The following is a 20,438-nucleotide window of genomic DNA, read 5'->3' as shown; positions in this document are numbered from 1 at the left end:
AGTACAGTACAGTACAGTACAGTACAGTACAGTACAGTACAGTACAGTACAGTACAGTACAGTACAGTAGGCGTCTGATTTTCTTTTTATAGTTTTATGCATTGGTCAGTCACTGTCCTTAATGGTCGGTGCGTTCTCTGTGGATTGTGTTCTCTTTTTAGTTTGTATGCCGGGGTGTTGGTATAAGAATTTTAACACGTGTTCAATGTCACTTAAATTGAACAAGTCCTTTATCATCCGTCTACTTTGTTCAGTATAAGGCTCAGGTTCAGTATAAGGCTGTTTACTCATGTGTGTGTGTGTGTGCGTGCGCGTGTGTTTATGTGTGTGTCCAGGCAATGTAACGATGAGCAGGAGGAGGGTCTCCGTGAAAGAGCTGGGCAAACCGGACCACCAGGGCTGGCTGTACAGGAAGAAAGAGGCCAAAGGCTTCCTGGGCATCAAATGGAAGAAATACTGGTTTGTCCTGAAGAAGCAGTCCCTCTACTGGTACACCAACAACATGGTCAGTTCCCTTCCACTCTGTCCCTCTACTGGTACACCAACAACATGGTCAGTTCCCTTCCACTCTGTCCCTCTACTGGTACACCAACAACATGGTCAGTTCCCTTCCACTCTGTCCCTCTACTGGTACACCAACAACATGGTCAGTTCCCTTCCACTCTGTCCCTCTACTGGTACACCAACAACATGGTCAGTTCCCTTCCACTCGGTCCCTCTACTCTGTCCCTCTACTCAGTCCCTCTACTGGTACACCAACAACATGGTCAGTTCCCTTCCACTCTGTCCCTCTACTGGTACACCAACAACATGGTCAGTTCCCTTCCACTCTGTCCCTCTACTGGTACACCAACAACATGGTCAGTTCCCTTCTACTCTGTCCCTCTACTGGTACACCAACAACATGGTCAGTTCCCTTCCACTCTGTCAGTCCCTCTACTGGTACACCAACAACATGGTCAGTTCCCTTCCACTCTGTCCCTCTACTGGTACACCAACAACATGGTCAGTTCCCTTCCACTCTGTCCCTCTACTGGTACACCAACAACATGGTCAGTTCCCTTCTACTCTGTCCCTCTACTGGTACACCAACAACATGGTCAGTTCCCTTCCACTCTGTCAGTCCCTCTACTGGTACACCAACAACATGGTCAGTTCCCTTCCACTCTGTCCCTCTACTGGTACACCAACAACATGGTCAGTTCCCTTCCACTCTGTCCCTCTACTGGTACACCAACAACATGGTCAGTTCCCTTCCACTCTGTCCCTCTACTGGTACACCAACAACATGGTCAGTTCCCTTCCACTCTGTCCCTCTACTGGTACACCAACAACATGGTCAGTTCCCTTCCACTCTGTCCCTCTACTGGTACACCAACAACATGGTCAGTTCCCTTCCACTCTGTCCGCTTACATCTGGTACACATGCACGGTCAAAAGGTTACATTTGTATAATGTCAGCATTGCAAGAGCCTGAGCTTTTAAAAGTTTTGTCAAATGTTAGGCAGAATTTCTGACGGTTAAATCATATTTTAAGGTGTGTGTGTGTGTGTGTGTGTGTGTGTGTGTGTGTGTGTGTGTGTGTGTGTGTGTGTGTGTGTGTGTGTGTGTGTGTGTGTGTGTGTGTGTGTGTGTGTGTGTGTGTGTGTGTGTGTGTGTGTGTGTGTGTGTGTGTGTGAGATATATGCTGTCCAACAGCAACGATATAAAAATAATATATATATATATATATATATATTCTTTTTATATTGTTGCTGTTGGGCAGAAACCTCATCTCCATATTTTAACCTTTAGTTTTTTTGGTAAATGAATGCCCTACACTACACTACAGTGCAGTGTAGAGTGTACACTATGACTATACTAGAGGGTACACTACTCTACTACCCTAACCTAAAGCGTCACACAAAAGCAAAGCTTTAAAAAGTAGCAGATCCACAAGCTCCGAAGCTACTTTTGATATTTTAGAATTTGAATCCTGAAAAGTAACAGTTTTGGACTTCTGAGGTTTCCACCCGACAGAGACGATATAGTGTATATGTATTTTATTTCATAATATTTTTTATTAACACACAGCATTGCAAAACACAGCAAACCGCTGTATGATTAAATTCTGCGCACAAGTACTGTATTTCATGTAACGTGTTCAGGTTGGGCTGGTAGAGACGCGGCGTGAGGCGTGAAGTCTACTCAATGAGTCATACATGTCATTACCGCAGCTGTGTCTACATAAGTGCGTGGCAGTGCCCTGTCAATGTGTTTCCTGAATCTGTTGGCGTCACTAATGGCCTGCCACGTTCTGACACAAGCGCACCTGATGTGATTTACTGGTATGATGACACGAAGATGATGACACAGACCTGCTGCATGTCGTTAACCAGGGTTATTATAGTTAACTAGGACTAGAACTAAAAGTGAAAATAAAAATAATAATAGTTAAAGATAAGAGTACATGACAACAGGAATTTGAATCTTCCATGTCTCTCCAGCTCTTTTATTAAACAGCATATGCATTGTGCAGATTAATCAAGTGAAATTAGAAGTGATGAAACAAAGAAATTAGCAGACAAAATTGGAACTGGAACACTGTGAAATGAAGCGGATACTTTCTCCTGATTGGCTGAACCTTCTAAAACTAAAATTAACTTTAAAATGTAAAATGATATCGTCCTAATATGTCATACGGTACATTCTTTCATCCTACCCTTTTCAGATTCTATTAGTCGTTTAAGAACATCTTCAGAGCTGACATGTTGTTCAATCTGTGTGTTTCAGTCGGAAAAAGCAGAGGGCTTCATCAACCTCACTGACTTCATGATCGACCGGGCCATCGAGTGCAAGAAGAAATAGTAAGCTCTCTTTCACTACTAGTGAATTATCCATCATTACATAAATAACCACTTTTTTAATTGGAAATTAATCATTTTTATTTGGAACTGCGGTTCCGTTTGGAATGAGCTGCCTCTGTGTGTCAGGCAGTCTCTATCCTGTGTTTAAGTTATATTGTTATTTTACCGGTACATATCTTTTACCAAATCAAAGACACAGACACAGGAAATATTTGTAACTTCCTGTGCTGTGAACATTCAACCTGTCCAACTGTCAGCTGTGGTCTCTCTACCTTGGCAGAACCCTAGCGTACCTCTTCTGGAGGAGGGGCGAACGTTGAGTGAAAATTGCAGATCGGCAAGCTCACAACACGTCGAGTTGCAACGTGTTGTGAGCTTGTAGAGCGGTTATTTTTTTGTGTGGCAACACTGGTTTTAACCCTTTGCTTGTCGTCCTCCTGCAGTGCGATCAAAGCCTGCCACCCGCAGGTCATGATGTTCTACTTTGCAGCCGAGAGCCTCGAGGACATGAACACGTAAGTCCCAGCAGGACACCAACACGCATGTTGCTTATTGCTGTCGGGCAGAAACCTCTTATCTCCATGTTTTAACATTTTAGCCTTTTTCATAAATTAACGCTCTACTTGATCATACTACAGCGTCACACAAATGCATCAAAAGTAGCAGATCTATAAGGTTGAAATTCTTTGCGTAGCAACGTGTTTTGAGCTTATCAATCTGCTACTTTTGCTACTTATTTATGGAATTCTGAAAATGAACAGTGAACATATGACGTAAAAATGACACGGATGCTTTCCCGTTTTTAATGGGTTCAAGAAAACTAGAAAAATTATGAACCATAATTCAGTCATAATTCTGTGATGATGATGCATGATGTATGAATTTGAATATTGAAATTGAATATGTCCGTTTGGTTGTAGTTGGTTGAATAAGCTTGGACTGGCCTCCATCCAGTATGAGTCTTCAGACAGGAACGCTGTTACTGGTAAGTACTGTAATAGGGCTGCAGCTATCGGTTATTTTCGATTATCTTATCGATTATGTTTTAGATTTAATCTTATTATCAACAAGTGTGTGTGTTCTTATACTGTATAACAACAAATCAACCAGGAAAAATATTCATAGATTATTTTTAAACAATCAACTAAATACTTTTATTTTTATTTTATGCGTAAAACGGTGTTGCACAAAAATAGCCGATTTAAAACATAAATAATCAAATCTATTAGTTCCATTAACTGTTGCATCCCTACTGTTATGACCTGGCTCCAAGTCAGTGGTGTTAGTTGTATGGGGTGAAAAAGTTGCTAATCCTTTACGGGTGACTAGTTTAGTGGGATCCACCCAATGTGGTAATCAGAAGGTTTATGACGCGGTTTATGACAAGCACGGATGTCCTAGAATTAAGCAATAAGCCACGAGAGGTCTCAGGTTATCGGGTATTTTACAATGGCTGGGAGGTGTAGGCAGTGCTTCTACCTCCCAGTCATTGTAAAATACCCGATAAGCTGGACAAACATATAGCAATATTAACCTAATAAAACTATTTAATTCACAAAAGTAGCTACGCTTTGCGCCACCAGAGCGAGCCACATCACTTCCTTGTTTTGCTCGGCAAGTAGACTATGTGACGGGAGAATAGCGCTTGATGTCTTTACGGGGCTGCCTGGAGCCACACATTCACAGTCCTATGAGCCGGGCGGTGCTTAGACGCCCGCATGGCATGGGTTCGTAAGTCAATCAAGCGCTCCCCTTCCCCAGTACAGCTACAGAGATGCGGAATCAGCTGCAAATGATATAAAGTGACTGAAGGTGTGGGTTATCGGTTAAATTTACAACGGTCACGTGACGGTAACCAGCCAATCAGAATCAAGTATTGGGACTAACCGTTTTAGAATCGGAAAATAATCATGGTCCTTACGCGTCAATCCGCTTAAATGATATAGGCTGTGATTGAGAGGCTCTGCACGAATTGCATGCATTGGATTGCATTGTAGTGGTGTTTTCTACTTCCGCACATGCAGATCACGAGAATCATCGAAACCATAGATGACCCATAGGTCAGCAAAACGGCACAGTAAAACAGAAAGTTCCTTTGAGGAGAAGCAGAGAGAGAAAGGTTCAGGTTCAGGTTTATTTGTCATATGTATAGATACAGAGTATAAATACAATAAATGATTTTGCTCAGAGCATTCTCAGTCTTACATACACAGGACATAGACAAACATCTATAGTGCAAAGAAAAAGACAAAAACACAGAAAAAAGTGAAGTGACAATACAGTGCAATACAGTTCAGCTGTTCAGCAGCCTGACTGCCTGGGGGAAGAAACTGTTACTGAGACAGAAAGATTAGGCTATATTCAGCAAAATGAGGAACAGCAAAGCTTAAACCCACAATATGTTGACGATAATGCTGCCTGTAATGTTGACAAATCATCCGTCAGTCCCCGTCACAAAATCCTTTCTATTGGGGATCCACAGCCCGATAGATCCTAATCTGGGGGCCCCTGACATGAAATTGTTTTGAGAACCACTGTTCTAACGCAGGGGTTCCTCAAGATGGGGGTCGAGAATTCTTTTTTTTTGGACATGGCCAAAGCATTTCCTGGGGTCCCCAGCCAAAAATGTGGAGAAGCCCTGTTCTTTCTTTTCAAAATCTTTTTATTTCCGTTTTATAACAGTATGGGTGTCAAGTCACAGGTTCATAGAAAAAATAAAAATATCAGATTTTAGTATCAGTGACTGAGGTAAACAAACGTAGCCTACTGTATGAATCACAGAGATCGTGGGCAGACATTATGAAAAGACTGTTATTGTGCAAAACATGCCCCTTCAAGACAAAAGAAAAACATTTTCTCCCCTTCAAGTCCCAATTTAGTATAGCCAATTCCCAATTCCCCAGCCTCTCTACAAGTACTCCATCTCTGCTAACCCCCACAATCAGTCATTGGGAGGGTGAAGAAAGCCTCAGGTCTCCTCCGATACCCGGGCCATCAAGCCGGAGAAGCTACGAACCATGATCTCTGATTAATTCACATTAGCTACAGTCCTTTCCAGGGATTTTTTTCCAGTTGCTTGCGTGCGTGCGTGCATGCGTGCATGCGTGCGCGCGCATGTGTGTCAGATAGACAGACAGACAGTCAAAAGACAAATGTTCAGTTCTGATCGATTATACGTCGTATATCTAATGTGTGTGTGTGTGTGCGTGTGTTTAGAGTGTTACAGTGAAGCCAGTGACCATGAGGATGCTGAGACCACTGATGCGCCCCCACCACCATACTATGAACAGACCATACACGGCGTGTCTGTGTTAGCTGACGGTGGCCAGCAGGTCAGTGGGAGCACTGGGATGGGGGGGCGTGGGCGTGGACGAGAAGGAGAACCAAACCAGTTGACCACAGAAACCGTGAGAGTTCTAGTCACCATCATTTATCTGTAGCTAAAATTCTCTTACACAAATGTTTATTCTGTCATGTCAAAGTACCTGCCCACCAGGGTGTAGGGGATTGAATCAACGCAGAAATGTGTGCCATAACAAATACATTGGAAGACAAAAGGAAAGGAAAGAAAATTGATGAAACTAAAAATAAATGTATGACTCATGGATTATTGTTCTCAGTCTGAACTGATTTAATTAATTTGGATTCCATAGAAGTCGGCAAAGGTCTCCTGCGGAAGCATTTTGCACAGTGAAAATAGCCTATCTACAAGCTCTCAATACAAGCTTGTAGAAAGGCTATTTACGGTTATTATTTTAAGAAGTTTGAAGCCTCAGCCTCAGTAATTTGACATAATTGTGTTCATTGTTTAGAAAACAGAGCTATAGATGAATCCTCAGAGCCGTGCCCTGTAGGCCAGCTGTATGTAATCAATGCTGCGGTGTCTACCTGCACTAATGTGACACTGCAGCTATGATTGTGCCATGGGCAGCCTGCACAGATTTGTCTATAGTGTCAAATAGCACATTAGGACTTGGCCATACAAACGTTTTTTTGGTCATACGATTTTATTTGCATTTAATCCATGAAATGTCCTCTTTGTCTCAGGAGGACACTCTTCCTCCGCCGTACACCTCCCCGCTGCCCAGCGAGGCCAACGGCTCGCTGTCCTCGCCCGTCAGCACAATGACATCACAGAGCTCCGCCTCCTCGCTCGCCAAGCACCGGCAGTCCTGGTTGGACCTGGTGTCGCACGCGCCGCCCGCCGCCGGTGGCGGTGAGGCGGCGGCGACGACGACGGTGGTGTGTGTGTCAGCCCAGGTTCACACGCATCATCATCAACATCATCATCATCATCATCATCGGCCCCCGCCAGAGGAAGAGGACGAGACCCAGGCGCTGTTACAGGAGACCCCCGCCGCTCCCCAGGACCCCTCGTCCTCGGGGCCCGTGGTCAGGGAACAGTCCCCCGCCGCCCAGGGACAGACGCACGTGGAGGGTTCAGACACCGCCAATGAGGGTAAGGCTGATTTCTTTTTTTTTAGGCTGATGTTTTATTAATACGATCGGCCGAGTATGTTTTTTTTTATTGATTGAATACTGATTTATTAGTCAGAAATGTGTACTGCATGTGGTACAGTAAGACATTAAAGCTAGAAGAATAACACAAAAACGTCATGGGGACTTGTTTCCATTGTGGTCCAGCTTAACATACAGAATCTGAAGAAGAGGGCTTAAAATCAATGTACTTTAAAGGACCACTTCACCACTTTTCAACATCTCTTCATATAATTGGTCCTCACTAATGTTCATGATAAAACACCAAAAAAAAATCCTACTCAGTCTGTGTCTCATAGGAGGGCTTTGGGCAGTTCGGACACCCGTCCACCAGTGACATCATCATTAGGCAGATTTTTTTTAAAACAAGAATTGTTTTAAAATATATTTAGATTTGTATTATCGTGAGAACGATGGCTTCAACTTTTGCATTGCAACTTTTCAGGAAAAGAAAGCCTGCAGTTTCTATTAGCTTGGATTCACCATTGATGATGTCACTGGTGGACGGGTTTCTGAACTGCCCACAGCCTTCCTATGAGACACAGACTGAGTAGGAAAGAATGGTGGTATTTTATCATGAACATTAGTGAGGACCAATTATAGGAAGAGAAGTTGAAAAGTGGTGAAGTGGTCCTTTAATCATGTTTACAAAAGGTTTTCAAAGCCAACATGTTTCAACCATCAGGGCAAGTCGAAAAATACATTCTATTAAAACATTTAATTTCAAATCAAATTCATAACATTGTTGGCATCCCTATTTTGGGATGCCAACAATGTTATGAATTTGCACGTCATTAATCACATTTATTCAAAGAGAAATCTTTGACTAATGAACGAGGGTCAATTGTGAATTTCTGTGTATATTCAAGGGAACCAAGCTGCGTTTTATATGGTGCCATTTCCACTTTCATCAAGGCACCAGGGCAGGGCATGCTTCCTGTTTTTGCGTTCTTGTGTAACAGTTTGTGTCTGGATTGACCAACACTCAGTGTGACAAAGGTGGCTTTTAAGGGGGGTGATGTTTTTGCTTAAAATAAGTGTTGAATAGCTCTACCGTTGCTGGAGCATGTTTGTTCAGTAACGGGGGTCTCTTAAGTAAGCAGAAATATATTTGGGTAGCCAGGATATCCATTTAAACCAATCAGGAGAGGGAACACAATACAGTATACAGCATAAATAAGTGAAATTGGAAGTGATTAAACAAAAAACAACTGAAACCACTTTAAGAAAATGGTGCAGATGATAGCGTCCGGCAAGCTGTAGTCGGACTCAAGCCAAGGTTCAGATCCACGCTGGAAAGACTAAAGAGTCCCCCTAACTCTAGTCCCCTTCCTTCTTGGCGATGGACCTGAGACTTGCAATCAGAGGCAGGGAAGGAGACACTCACGAGGCAAACTAAAATGGTAAATGGTAAATTTATATAGCGCCTTGCTCCAAGGCGCTTTACATAGATTGTGCATTACATTCACCCATTCATACACACATTCATACACCGATTGCAGCGGAAGCCATGCAAGGTACCAACCAGCACATCGGGAGCAATTTGGGGTTCAGTGTCTTGCCCAAGGACACTTCGACATGTAGACAGGAGGAGCCGGGATTCGAACCGCCGACCCAAACTAAGCGAGTCCGTTGCCAAATAGAATCAATCAAAGAATCATTCTGGGGGTCCTTTGCATAAGAGTTTGAGAATCACTGATTTAGAAGCCATTTGTAGAATCAGCCTGAGATATTGATGGCTTAAAACATGGCTGGTGATGGACTTTAAAATGAATATACAGTGAATTTACATGAATACCTGCAACCATTTTGTTCCAGGAGACGGTGACAGCTGCTCAGACGAAATGGAGAGGTTGTACATCCATCTAAAGCAGGCCAGCCTCTCGCCCATAGGAGACCGCAAACCCTCCACCAAACGAGACTTCAGAGCCTCCTTCATAAAACGCTGCAAAAACCACACCATCAATGACAAGCTGCACCTCATCAGGACCCTCAATAGCACGCTAAAGGTAGAGCATTTCCTTTTTTTGTCACCAAATCACCTGAATCTACTGTTCAAGCTGTAGTAATATCATATTATGCCATTATATTATCCTGTCTGACTCTGTGTAGTTTAAAGGTACAATGCCGGACTTGTTTTAATGAATAAAACATTACGTTTGGTGGTTTCTATTTGGAGAGGGGAGACAATGGACATACATTTATTTAAAAGAGTGCAAGAGATTGTTTGATAATGCGTTAATCCATTGAGACCTGGAACGCATCCATGTCACGTTAGCGTTTAACCACATTAACCATTAATGTCCATTCGGGTGCCTTAAGTGGTCAAATAGGTAGGCTGTGTGTTTACTTCAATGATCATTCAATGTATTTTGTTCTGACTTGGGTCGAACTAACGTATAGTCTACTTTAAAACTATCCGTCTGTATTACAATGAAAACTTTTTTTTTCTTTTTCGAGGTTTATTGAAAAATACCATGACATTGTATTTACTAGTACTAGTATAGCCCTTTGTGAGATATTGCCCCCCCCCTTGTGGCCGCTGGGGGTACTGCGCCCTGGGTGCGTTTTTAATTCACTAATAAATTATTGTTAAATTGGAAAAAGGGCTTCGTTAAGACCTCCATATTATTATGGTCAATGCCTGTGTGAAAAGGAGGAGCTACAGCGGTGTTTCTGACACACATTCATTCATTCATTCAGACAGACAGACATTGGCTTAATTATAGTATGATGATATGATGATGATATGATATGATGATAATAACAATGTTATGTTATCAATAAAGTATTTTGCCAATTACTTGGGGCCCACTTGAAATATGCTCACGGCCCACCGGTTGGGAATAACTGCAGTAGAAGCACGTTGTGGATTCTGTAGTATTTGTCTTTACCATATTCTCTTCATAAGTCTTCTTTGCTCCTTCTCTTCTCTCTCGTGGTCTGTCTGCCAGTCTAAAGAGGCGGACCTGCAGGCCCTGGATCAGGTGCTGTCGGATACGGAGCTGAACTCGGACAGGTTCAGGGAGTGGAAGGAGGCCAACTCGCCCCTGCACCAGGAGATCTGTCTCAAACATGGTCAGCAGGGGGCAGCAGAGGAGCTGCCAGCAGTGTCAGCCACCACCACCACCACCACCACAGCAGCAGCCATGGTTGCCCCCGTGATGGAGACCAGTTTATAAGGACTACAGAGCCCGACCGATGCCCTGTCCTGAGTTTGGAGATTCCGAGACGATCAGAAGTGCTAAATATTCGAATCAGTTTAAAAAAAACGTAAGATTTGATTAACCCGATAAGACACAAGGATTTTAAAAATGCCTTCTAAAGCGGTTAGTTCTCAAACCTTTTCATGCCGTGGAGACCCCCAACTGAAAGGGTTTTTGTTCCAGCACTTCATGGGATCATTTTCACATCTACTCAGACTTGTGTGTCTGTGCACACCAGACAGTCTTTTAAGTAGCTTGATTCAATTTTTAGATATTTGATATTGATGTGACACCTCCTCTCCTACTGTATTTAAGCCCATTCAATTTCAAACTCCACGTTAGCCATATTAACTTGGTTATGGTGACTGATATTGTCCCTTCTTATGTATGAGGGGACCGTTGTTTTTGTATTACTTTTTAATTTCACTTTTAATTTATTGAAACTTTTTAAATGTCTAAGGTTATATATTTAAAATGAACAAATTATTGATAGATTTTTGATATATTAAAATTAAACATAAACAGAACTTTATATCATTTAACTACACTGATTCAAAAAAAATCAAAAACGGCAGATCCAATAAGCACACAACGCATTAGTAGATTTAAATTTATTTTGAAAGCATATCAAAAATATCGCAAAGTGGCATAAACTTGGGACGATACCGGCGTAAAAAAAAAGACATTCATATCGGTCGGGCTCTAATAAGTACCAACCTTGTCTGGACCACTGGACTGCGTATGAATCCTCTGGACACAAAAAAGGCTGTACACTTTTCTTATGCCGTGCACGCGTATGCACACAGGCATGCGCATACGCACGTGCGTTGCTCCGGTCACATGTCAATGACGTGAGTGGAGAAGAAGTGCTACCTATCAGATGGACGTGTCTGTATGAAGAAGTCGTGCGAGCCAAGGGTATTATGTAAACCCTTCTATTTTGATTAGGTGGTCACAGTCGACTGTGAAGTGACTGATTTAGTATTACTTTAGACTATGTATGATACAAATGTACACATTTTATGGTTATTGTTTTTATTTTATTGTATTGTACAGCTATTCTGTGGATTTTTATGCTTCAGTCCACTTTTAAGATTTGGAACGATGAAGCGTTGTTGGGGTGAAAACAAATGCATGGCTGAAAACACTCCTTTTTACAGTACAGTATGCATTATTTCATTTGATTGTTGGTGAACAATGTTTTTAGCAGTTTTTTTAGTCGTATATTGGTGCTATGCACTACCGCTGGCTTTCGTCTTGGTTTCTTAGCGTTGTCTGGAAGCATTTTGTTTATGATGCTGTATGGTATATTTATGTCATATTTCCCATTTGGAATGTCCATAGTGAATTACCACAGGTCTATGCTAATACAATAAATGTTTTGACTCGGATTAGGCTGGTATGGTATGTTTTATCTACATTCTATATTAAAGCAAGTGATTCTCTTTTTTTCTTTTTGGTTCAAAAACAAAAAAAGAATAGAAAAGAACGTATGTTCTATAGCATTTTTTTTTATTTTTACATTCAGGGATAAAAAAGCCCCATACATTGAGTTGCGCACAATAATGTAGGTTCCCACTCTTCCGTAGGCCTATTGTTTTTGGTCCTAGACCTTACACCACCACGCAGAGGGGGGGAAAAACTCTTTATGGTGGATGGCAGACATTTTAACAATTTGAATCGCTGGTTGATGTTGAACCATTGGCATATCTGGACAGTGGACACCAGGGTGAAAGCTGATATTGTCCCAAACCACCACAATCGGGACCTACCTGCTGATGATCTGGATCATCCTGCTGCTCACCCAAACATAAAATTGGGGTAAAAAAAAAAACCACCTCCTTTGCCTCTCAGATTGTTTCCGTCCATTAATTGATGGTATATCAACATTCAACACAGATGTGCAACCCGTGCACTCAGTCTGAAGTTCTCTTTCTCTCATGTCCAACTCATCAAATAGGGCCCCTTGGTCTAGCCTGGCTAATAAGACAGACTCAAATCACACTGTCGTGTGGTATTTCAGTCTGGAGATGCTGTGTATGGATCTTGTTTCCTGGGGGTTGGGTTCAAACATTTTCTCTTTGACGCAATTGGTCAGAGCTACTGTCAGTCAAAGGTCTCAAGCATTGAACGTCCCGATTGGCCACACCAGTTCTCTGGTGTAGGAAATGGGCGTACAATTGAGCCTCTCCAGACCGTAATCCGCCGGCAGGCAATTATTTTTTTTGCCAACGGCTGATTCGGTCTGGCTGTTTAGCCAGGCTACCCTTGGTCAACATCACAGACGTCACTCAGTGAGTGCACTCTACCATCTCTATTTTAACACCAGTACCAGTGTTGTTACCCCAATCCAACAGCGTCATTTTGTTGATGAGCCCAATTCAAGGTTTTACTTTCAAATCGTCTAACAAGAAAGTAAGGTGGTGTCAAAGAGGCATAGGCAGCTTTTGTGCATCAACAACGCAATGGACTGATGATTGATGGTCACAGATGGATATGACATAATATTAATTTCTCAATGTGTGGTTCCTCAAAGAGCGCAACATCTTGGGCGCAGTTCAAGGTGCTCTTTATTGTAATGTCAAGCACTTTGGAGAAAAGCGCTATATAAATGCAGTCCATTTATTTTTTATTTATTTTATAAATGTTTTAATTTGTATATGCATGCATTTTATAACAGAAGTCATATACACATGTTAGTATAAAAGCATTTGATGATATGTTTTTGAGGGCCCCTCCTATATACAGCTTTTGTCCCTGCAAAATGTCCACAACACAAATATTAAATGCCATTGACAATGAAGGGAAAATGTACGTCATCTCGTCCCCACACGTCTCATATTTGCCATCGACAATGAAATGAGAAATTAGGTCAAATGTCCGCCAAATATGACGTGAATTTGTGGCAACAGGCATTCTGATTGGCCAGTATGAGATGATGCATGATGATGATGTACAATGATAAGAGCACCCCTCACTTCACACGGGTGTGATTTTATTATTTTATGTATATATACAAACATACATAGATTTTATTGAGTAGATTTCAGTAGTGTGTCCCGGTGTGTGAAAGTGTCTTGTGCTCGATGACATCATGGGAGACCCATGCACTCACATCTGGGAAGATGAAAATCTTGTTCCCTTGATAAGGCAGTCGTCCTTGTTTCGTCACCAAATCTGGTGTTCTTTCTCCTGGAAGCGAAGGTACCACATTATCATGGGACGGGGTGGGGTCTGTGTATATGTGTGTGTGTGTGGGGGTCATGAACATGTCGACAAGCATGTCTACAGGTACCAGCAGTTTTGACATGAACTCATTTGCAGATCATCCCTCACAGCCCTCGGGTATTCCCACCACACACAAGTTGTTGTGACGGAAGCAAATGTCATCAAGATCATCTAGTTTCTCCCTAGAGGATTCTATGTTCAAGGTCCGCTACATCAGGCTCCAGGGTGGTATGAAAACGTGATGGTCTCTACCCCAGAAAGGAGTCTACTGTGTTACTCAACTGCTCGTTTCAATCCAGCTGAAGACAACTGAATATAGTTGAGAGGGACATTTTCATCCGTGTTGCCATTTTTAATTGAGTATTATCACTTGGTCCAGCCTCCATCATTTTAACATGGGGTGTCTGGTTCATCTTTCCTCTAAAAGTACTCTTTGTCAGGTTATGTGGCTGTTTCCAAAATGGTATCTTTCCATGGACCTTTTTTCTTTTCTTTTTTCACAGTTTTGTTTATTCAAGATTTCAGGGTATACAGTACATCAAATAATATGACAGTATATGTGACACACCCATATGGAACATAACAAAGAGATAACATGTACATATAATCTTTCCATGGACTTTTAACATCCAAATGAACCTTTAGACACTTGCTACACTTGCTCGGGAGCTCCACCTCCCATCTTCCTCAGTGTTGTCATATCGGAATCTCCAGCTTCTTGCCTTTCAAAACTTTGGTAACGTAAAGGTAGAAGAAGTCACAGTAGAGGATGGTCTGGATCACGCCGGCCACGAGGGAGTTCATTTCGTAGAAGCCCTCAGAATAGTAACGCCAGATCCAATTGACGACATAGAGGGCTCTATAGAGACCGAGGCAGAACAGGTAGTGGCTCGTTATGGTCTCAGCCTCGCCTGACTTTGTGATCATGAAGAGTTGGGGCAGGATCGCCACAGATTCCAGGTAGATGGAGAAAGTCCACAGGACCTCGTGCAGATAGAAGTAGTGGCCGTTGGCGAGGAGAACGGCAAGGACTCCCACGGGACCAACGAGGAACTCTATTCTGAAGCAGTCGTAGTTTCCGTCATATGTCGCCTTGAACGTCGTGTAGATCAGGTAGACCGTAGCGTAGGAACAGACGATGTAAATGATCTTCATGATTGAGTTGTACAGGGAGATGAAGGTGGTGAAGAGGTCCAGGTAGCGAGTGGTGAACACCAGAGCAAACAGGATCTGGCTTCGTCCCGATATACCCGCACATGACCTGCTCGTCCATATTTTGAACAGCAGGATGATGATGGCAGCCAGATGAGAGAGGTCCCCTGTCAACCTGAACACGTTCATGGTCGCAAAGCAGAAGGATATGAACGCTCGGCTGTGAACGGAAAAGGTGTCGATGTTTTAAGGCTTCCCGACGGACAGGGGTCGTCATTACGCTGACGACATGATAATCTTGCCCAAATATGGGGGGACAGCAAAACGGTGAATCTGAGTTCTGACTCTGAGACTGTTCACACGACAATAATATGGGACAAATATTCAGGGATTTACTTTCTTGGCCTACTGGAAGTGCGTACAAGGGATTTAGCACTGATCGGTCGAGTGGATTGATGTTGGAGCTGCGCTTGGCTATATGCATACAGGAGAGGGCTCAGCACACATCCCTGAGGGGCATAGATCCTGTGCTGAGGGTCAGCCCTACTTAACTGGTTTAGACACTTTGATTACTGTAACCAAACAGCAGTCTGTGTGAAATGAAATGAAATGATTACTATATTTACCCAGGGTATCTGGGCTAAGCTCAAGAACTTGTTTCCAGCCAGGCCCTGCTCATAGAACATTTCATCGTAGTGGTTCAATGCCTTGTTCAAGGGCACTTCAGCGGTGGTAATTTTAACGTGTCGGACCGCTGATTCGAACTGGCGACCTTCCGGTATCAAGACCGCTCCGCAATCCGTTCGGCCACCGCTGCCACTGTGTTATTGTGACGATGGCGGTTAGCCATCTGCTAGAGCAGTGTGTTATTGTGGCACATACGTCATAATACAACACCATACATCATACGAGTGAGGTGTCCTAAGGTCGCCAAACTATAACTGTGTCATTTGCACATTATGGTCATAGTTTAAGATGATGTACTGTTTTGGTGCTGCTGCTGTTGCAACTGTTTCATTTGTGGCAGGTTACCTTTACAAGCAGTCCAGAGACTCGTTGGCACGGGAACTTCTTGTGGCTGAAACAGACTTTAACACCACCTTCAAAGCTCTCCAGAAGATGAACCAGGTGTTCCTGCCGGGGCTCGAGAAGAACGAAGAGGAGAGAATGGTACTGATTGGCCAAATCCGGGCCATGGCTGAAAGGTTCCTCTCCGACGATGACCAGACGAGGAAAGCGATGCATGACAAGAATACGGATGAGAATCTGAGGATGATCGAGTTTGAGCTCGAAGACATTCTCCCCAACCAGGAGCTGCTGGAGAAATACAGGCGGTTCAGACACGAAATGAATGAAATAGAACAGACACTGACGATCATGTGGACTGAGAAGGAAAGGATGTGGCAGGAGCAGAGGTCGCTGTGGTTCAAAGAATGTAATGACAAGATAAATGTGATTTCAGAGCTTCGGAAGAAGATGAATCTGGGCCAGGGACAACTGGATTACACCTGGAATAGACTAATAACCTATGCCAAAAGGAAGAGATGATTGAGAAACCTTAAAGCAAATGTGAGGTGGATTTCATGAAAATGGAGATTTTCTTCAATCCACCCACGGCTGAGTCAAACAATGTGTCCTTTTTTCAATAGATTTTACAGCGATCTTAGAAGGCATCTAGAAGAGGGTCTGTGTGTCTGTGTTCCGTCACCGTGGCTGATCTCGCAAACCCACCGATTATCACCAGATGTTTTGCGCATGTTGCCAGTAGGCTAATGAAATAAATGTATATATATTTTTAATGTGGATACATACCGGTATGTGTTTTTTGTGTAACTATTCTCCAGAATTTGTCAATTCATAATCTCAGATCCACCGCCCTGCCCTCCTCATATTTGGTCAAAACTGAGGTTGTTCCATTTCCTTGGTCTGCTAGCAGCATCATGCACAGGAAATGTGATGCTGATCCGTTGTGGTGGTTATTTGCAAGATTAGCCATTTATTGGCTTTTATTGATGCAGAGGACATTCAATCGCAGAGGCAGCACAGCAGTTAACATACAGGCTACAGATTAGCGATCAAAAATAAACTAGGGGTCAAAGAAGGAATAACATCACAAAAACGCCATCAATAAATGACCAATAGTATGTTGGTGTCAGTATATATACAGGTACAGTATATAGCATTTACAGTAGTCTGCACTATGCAGAAACACAATACACACAAGTACAGAGTCATTACAGTGTCTGCCGCCCTATATGCAAATACATACAATCACAGTGTTGTTACGACATCAACCTAATACACTGATGTCGTTGGTCTCAACAGTTTTATCTGTACAATAACCTCACCCTGTGTTACAGTAGGCCTACTATACTGTCAGGAATAGAATACACTGTGCAAGAATGTCAGTGTCGATGAGCTGTAGTTTATAAATATAATTCTCAATTCTCACATAAAAGTTTGTCTTCTTCAGATGGGTAAGGGTGGTGTGGAGTCAAGTGTTGCGCTAATACGCTATGCTATGGCATCATCTGTGGATCTGTTATTCTGCTGGTAAGGAAATTGGTGAGGGTCCAGCCTTTGTCTATTATGAGACAACTTGGGAACATGGGAGCCCTGATTAACTGTCACAAGGGTGATGGAGTGGTTAAGGCTTTGTATTTCAGCTGCTGCAATGCACAAAAGTCCAAGTCCTGTAGTCTTTTATAGGCCTAGTAGAATATACATGTATTGTATCTATGAACAGTATATTTAAGACAATTATATTCAAACAAGACTAAATATTCCAGTCCAGTGTATGTGAAATAAAGTATAGGGATTTAGACATTTTGCATTGGTATGCCCTTTCTTGATATGGGTGTTTACAGGAACATGTCACCATGCTCAAACCCACTCCTGGTATTTGCATGGTAGAATATCAGTTCCTTCTCTAACAGTTAACAACAGATGTAAAATTCAACTGTGAATTGCCATAGTGGAGAGGTACTTTAATATGATGCTGAGTAGCTTCAAAGATGAAATTAGAATCAAGTGCATGTAAATCAACAAATATGTATAGTAATCATACAACTATTAGAATGTATTCCAAATAACGGCCATAACATTAATTTGTGAAATTAAATGTCTGTTGGACTGCATTGGATATGGGAGGTTATTCAAATATTGTAGTGTTTTGTTTAGGGATTACAATGTTCTTAGGATCATAGTTGACAAGACTGCCTTGACAACCCCAACATCTACAATTCTACATCATATGACATGATGCAGCCACAACTGTCAATAAAGTGAAATACCTTTTGCATTCCAAAAATGTCAGTCAGATCATCAGATGTATCTATATTTTATGACGTGTGACTCCACATTTAGGCATGATCACAGCCTCTTTGACTTAGGGTTAGGGTTAGGCCTACATTATAAAAGTAAAGTTATTAATCCATACCAACCATACGCTGACTAGTTTTCCTGTAGTTATGGAAGACGAGGAGGATAAACCTAGATTTTACACTTGTAGTTGTTTTACTACCGAAAATATTTTTCTCGAGGACTACAAGCTCCATGTTCGATTTGTATCTGAGCAACAGTTCAGGTTGGATTATGAAGGAGTACTTAGAAGGCTTGGCTGTTCAATGGATGCACAATTTGATGATGTCCTTAAAAAGATTTCACAAGAAGTGGACAGGCGGAGGTTCCTTGGTGTGAAGTCTGCTGAGAGAGCTGCAGCTATAAGGAACATTTACCAGCCCCTCCATCCTCACATCTACCAGTTACAGGAATCCTATCTCTCCCCGGAATTCAAACAGATTGTTGACTATTGTAGGAGAAATGAAGCCAGCAGAGATGGACTTCTTAGCCTGTTACAAGTAGAGAAAGCTCCAAGGGTGTATCGCTTCACTGTTTTCAAGAAAAGCTTCTGTGATGCACTGATAGAGGAGCTGGATCACTTTGAGCATTCTTCAGCCCCTAAAGGAAGACCCAACACCATGAACAACTATGGGATCCTTCTCAATGAACTTGGGTTTGACCATGGCTTCATCAGCCCTCTCCGTGTGCATTATCTCCGTCCGATTACGTCCTTGCTCTTCCCAGACTGTGGAGGGGGTTTTCTGGACAGCCACAAGGCCTTTGTGGTGAAGTATGATATGCACGAAGACCTGGACCTTAGCTACCACTATGACAATGCAGAGGTCACACTCAACGCGTCTCTGGGGAAGGACTTCAGTGATGGCAACCTTTACTTTGGTGATATGAGAGAGGTGCCTCTGAGTGAGACTGAGTGCTCAGAGGTTGAACACAGGGTGACAGAGGGGCTCCTCCACAGGGGCCAGCACATGCATGGGGCCCTGCCAATCTCTTCTGGCCAGCGCTGGAACCTCATCATCTGGATGAGAGCCTCGCAGGAACGCAACAAACTCTGCCCAATGTGTAACAAACAGCCCATTCTGTTGGAAGGAGAGGGCTTTGCAGACGGTTTTACTAATGACTCAGGGACACCATCATGTGTCTTCACATGATGGTTTTACTAATGACTCAGGGACACCATCATGTGTCTTAACATGATGGTGTCACAGGTGTTTATGAGAGGCACCAACAATGAATGGATATTTGTACTTGTGTTCTAAAAACAAGTCAAAGATGTCTCATAAAGGCAATGTGTATATCTATTGTTGATTGCCTTAATTGACAGTAGCTACTTTATTGAAGAGCTTTATTAGTTTTGTTCATGGATTAAGCAGCACCAGTTGCTTTTGTTAAAGTAATGTCACTGCCTAATGATGATGTTTTCTGAGCTGTCCCCACAGCCCTCCTATGAGACACAGACTGAGTAGAAAAAAATCGTGCCATTTGATTTGATTTGACATCGTGACAATGACGTTAAACCACCTCGGGTGTAATATTGCAATTATACAGTTACCCTTAAAACGAAGAAAATTGCTGAAAAAACTCCTCTCCAAAACATTTTTTAATGACAGCCACTTTAATGTAGCCACTACGACCACAAATGTCTCAAGAAACTAGCTAGCGTATAGCCAAGCCACCGAATATGCTGCGCTCTGGGAGAACAGAGAGCAGCTGAATTATTTGTTTTGATTAGCCGTTCCATGATGCTGGTTTGAAGCACGGCTAGAAGGCTGTTTCAACCGGATTGCTTCCTCGAAACGACCCGTTGTATAATGGCAATTTTCAGACGGACGATGAAGTACATCACTCCCAATCTTCCGCCCGAAGTCTGAAAACCCACCTTTTCAGACTCCATCATGGCCCATAGCACTTACCCTACCCCCTTAGATAGCATTTCTGTAGACTTAGATATCATTTGATACAGACTTGTGGCATGTTGTGTAGACAGCGCTGTGGTTGCATTGTGTGTGGTCATGGCACATCATGGTGCATATGTGTAGCATAGTGTAGTATATATGTATAGTTTATATGTATAGTTTCATTATGTAGATGTTCCACTGTTGCGTTCTTGGCTTGCGGTGCGCATGTTTCATGATGGATGCTTTTTGTG

At 42.6% G+C, this 20,438-nt stretch overlaps 3 protein-coding genes across 3 annotated transcripts in view; 2 read left to right on the top strand and 1 right to left on the bottom strand.

Annotated features, from left to right (window-relative positions):
- LOC306942415 (connector enhancer of kinase suppressor of ras 3-like) overlaps window positions 1-11,940 on the top strand; it is a 99,881-nt gene extending 87,941 nt beyond the window's left edge. Inside the window, exons 18-25 of the mRNA XM_079528274.1 lie at window positions 336-505; window positions 2,773-2,846; window positions 3,290-3,361; window positions 3,767-3,831; window positions 6,063-6,178; window positions 6,894-7,305; window positions 9,162-9,352; window positions 10,298-11,940. Of these exons, the coding sequence (XP_079384400.1) occupies window positions 336-505; window positions 2,773-2,846; window positions 3,290-3,361; window positions 3,767-3,831; window positions 6,063-6,178; window positions 6,894-7,305; window positions 9,162-9,352; window positions 10,298-10,525 (1,328 nt within the window). The 3' untranslated portion in view covers window positions 10,526-11,940. The remainder of the gene's footprint in view (window positions 1-335; window positions 506-2,772; window positions 2,847-3,289; window positions 3,362-3,766; window positions 3,832-6,062; window positions 6,179-6,893; window positions 7,306-9,161; window positions 9,353-10,297) is intronic.
- Window positions 11,941-14,473: 2,533 nt separating this feature from the next.
- On the bottom strand, window positions 14,474-15,118 carry LOC306941897 (ER lumen protein-retaining receptor 2-like; the record flags this gene model as incomplete). The annotated part of the gene is made up of 1 exon (XM_079527537.1): window positions 14,474-15,118. The coding sequence occupies one exon, from the start codon at window positions 15,116-15,118 to the stop codon at window positions 14,474-14,476; it is 645 nt and encodes a 214-aa protein (XP_079383663.1).
- Window positions 15,119-18,494: 3,376 nt separating this feature from the next.
- LOC306941896 (2-oxoglutarate and iron-dependent oxygenase domain-containing protein 2-like) lies at window positions 18,495-19,440 on the top strand (the record flags this gene model as incomplete). Its single annotated transcript, XM_079527536.1, has 1 exon — window positions 18,495-19,440. Exon 1 carries the CDS (start codon window positions 18,556-18,558, stop codon window positions 19,438-19,440), a length of 885 nt encoding a protein of 294 aa, XP_079383662.1. The 5' UTR covers window positions 18,495-18,555.
- Between the last annotated feature and the right edge of the window lie 998 nt (window positions 19,441-20,438).

This window comes from Electrona antarctica, assembly GCF_951216825.1.
Source record: "Electrona antarctica genome assembly, chromosome: 18".
Classification (NCBI taxonomy): domain Eukaryota; kingdom Metazoa; phylum Chordata; class Actinopteri; order Myctophiformes; family Myctophidae; genus Electrona; species Electrona antarctica.
Note: the sequence above shows the minus strand (reverse complement) of the source record. Positions and strands in the feature narration are given on the sequence as shown.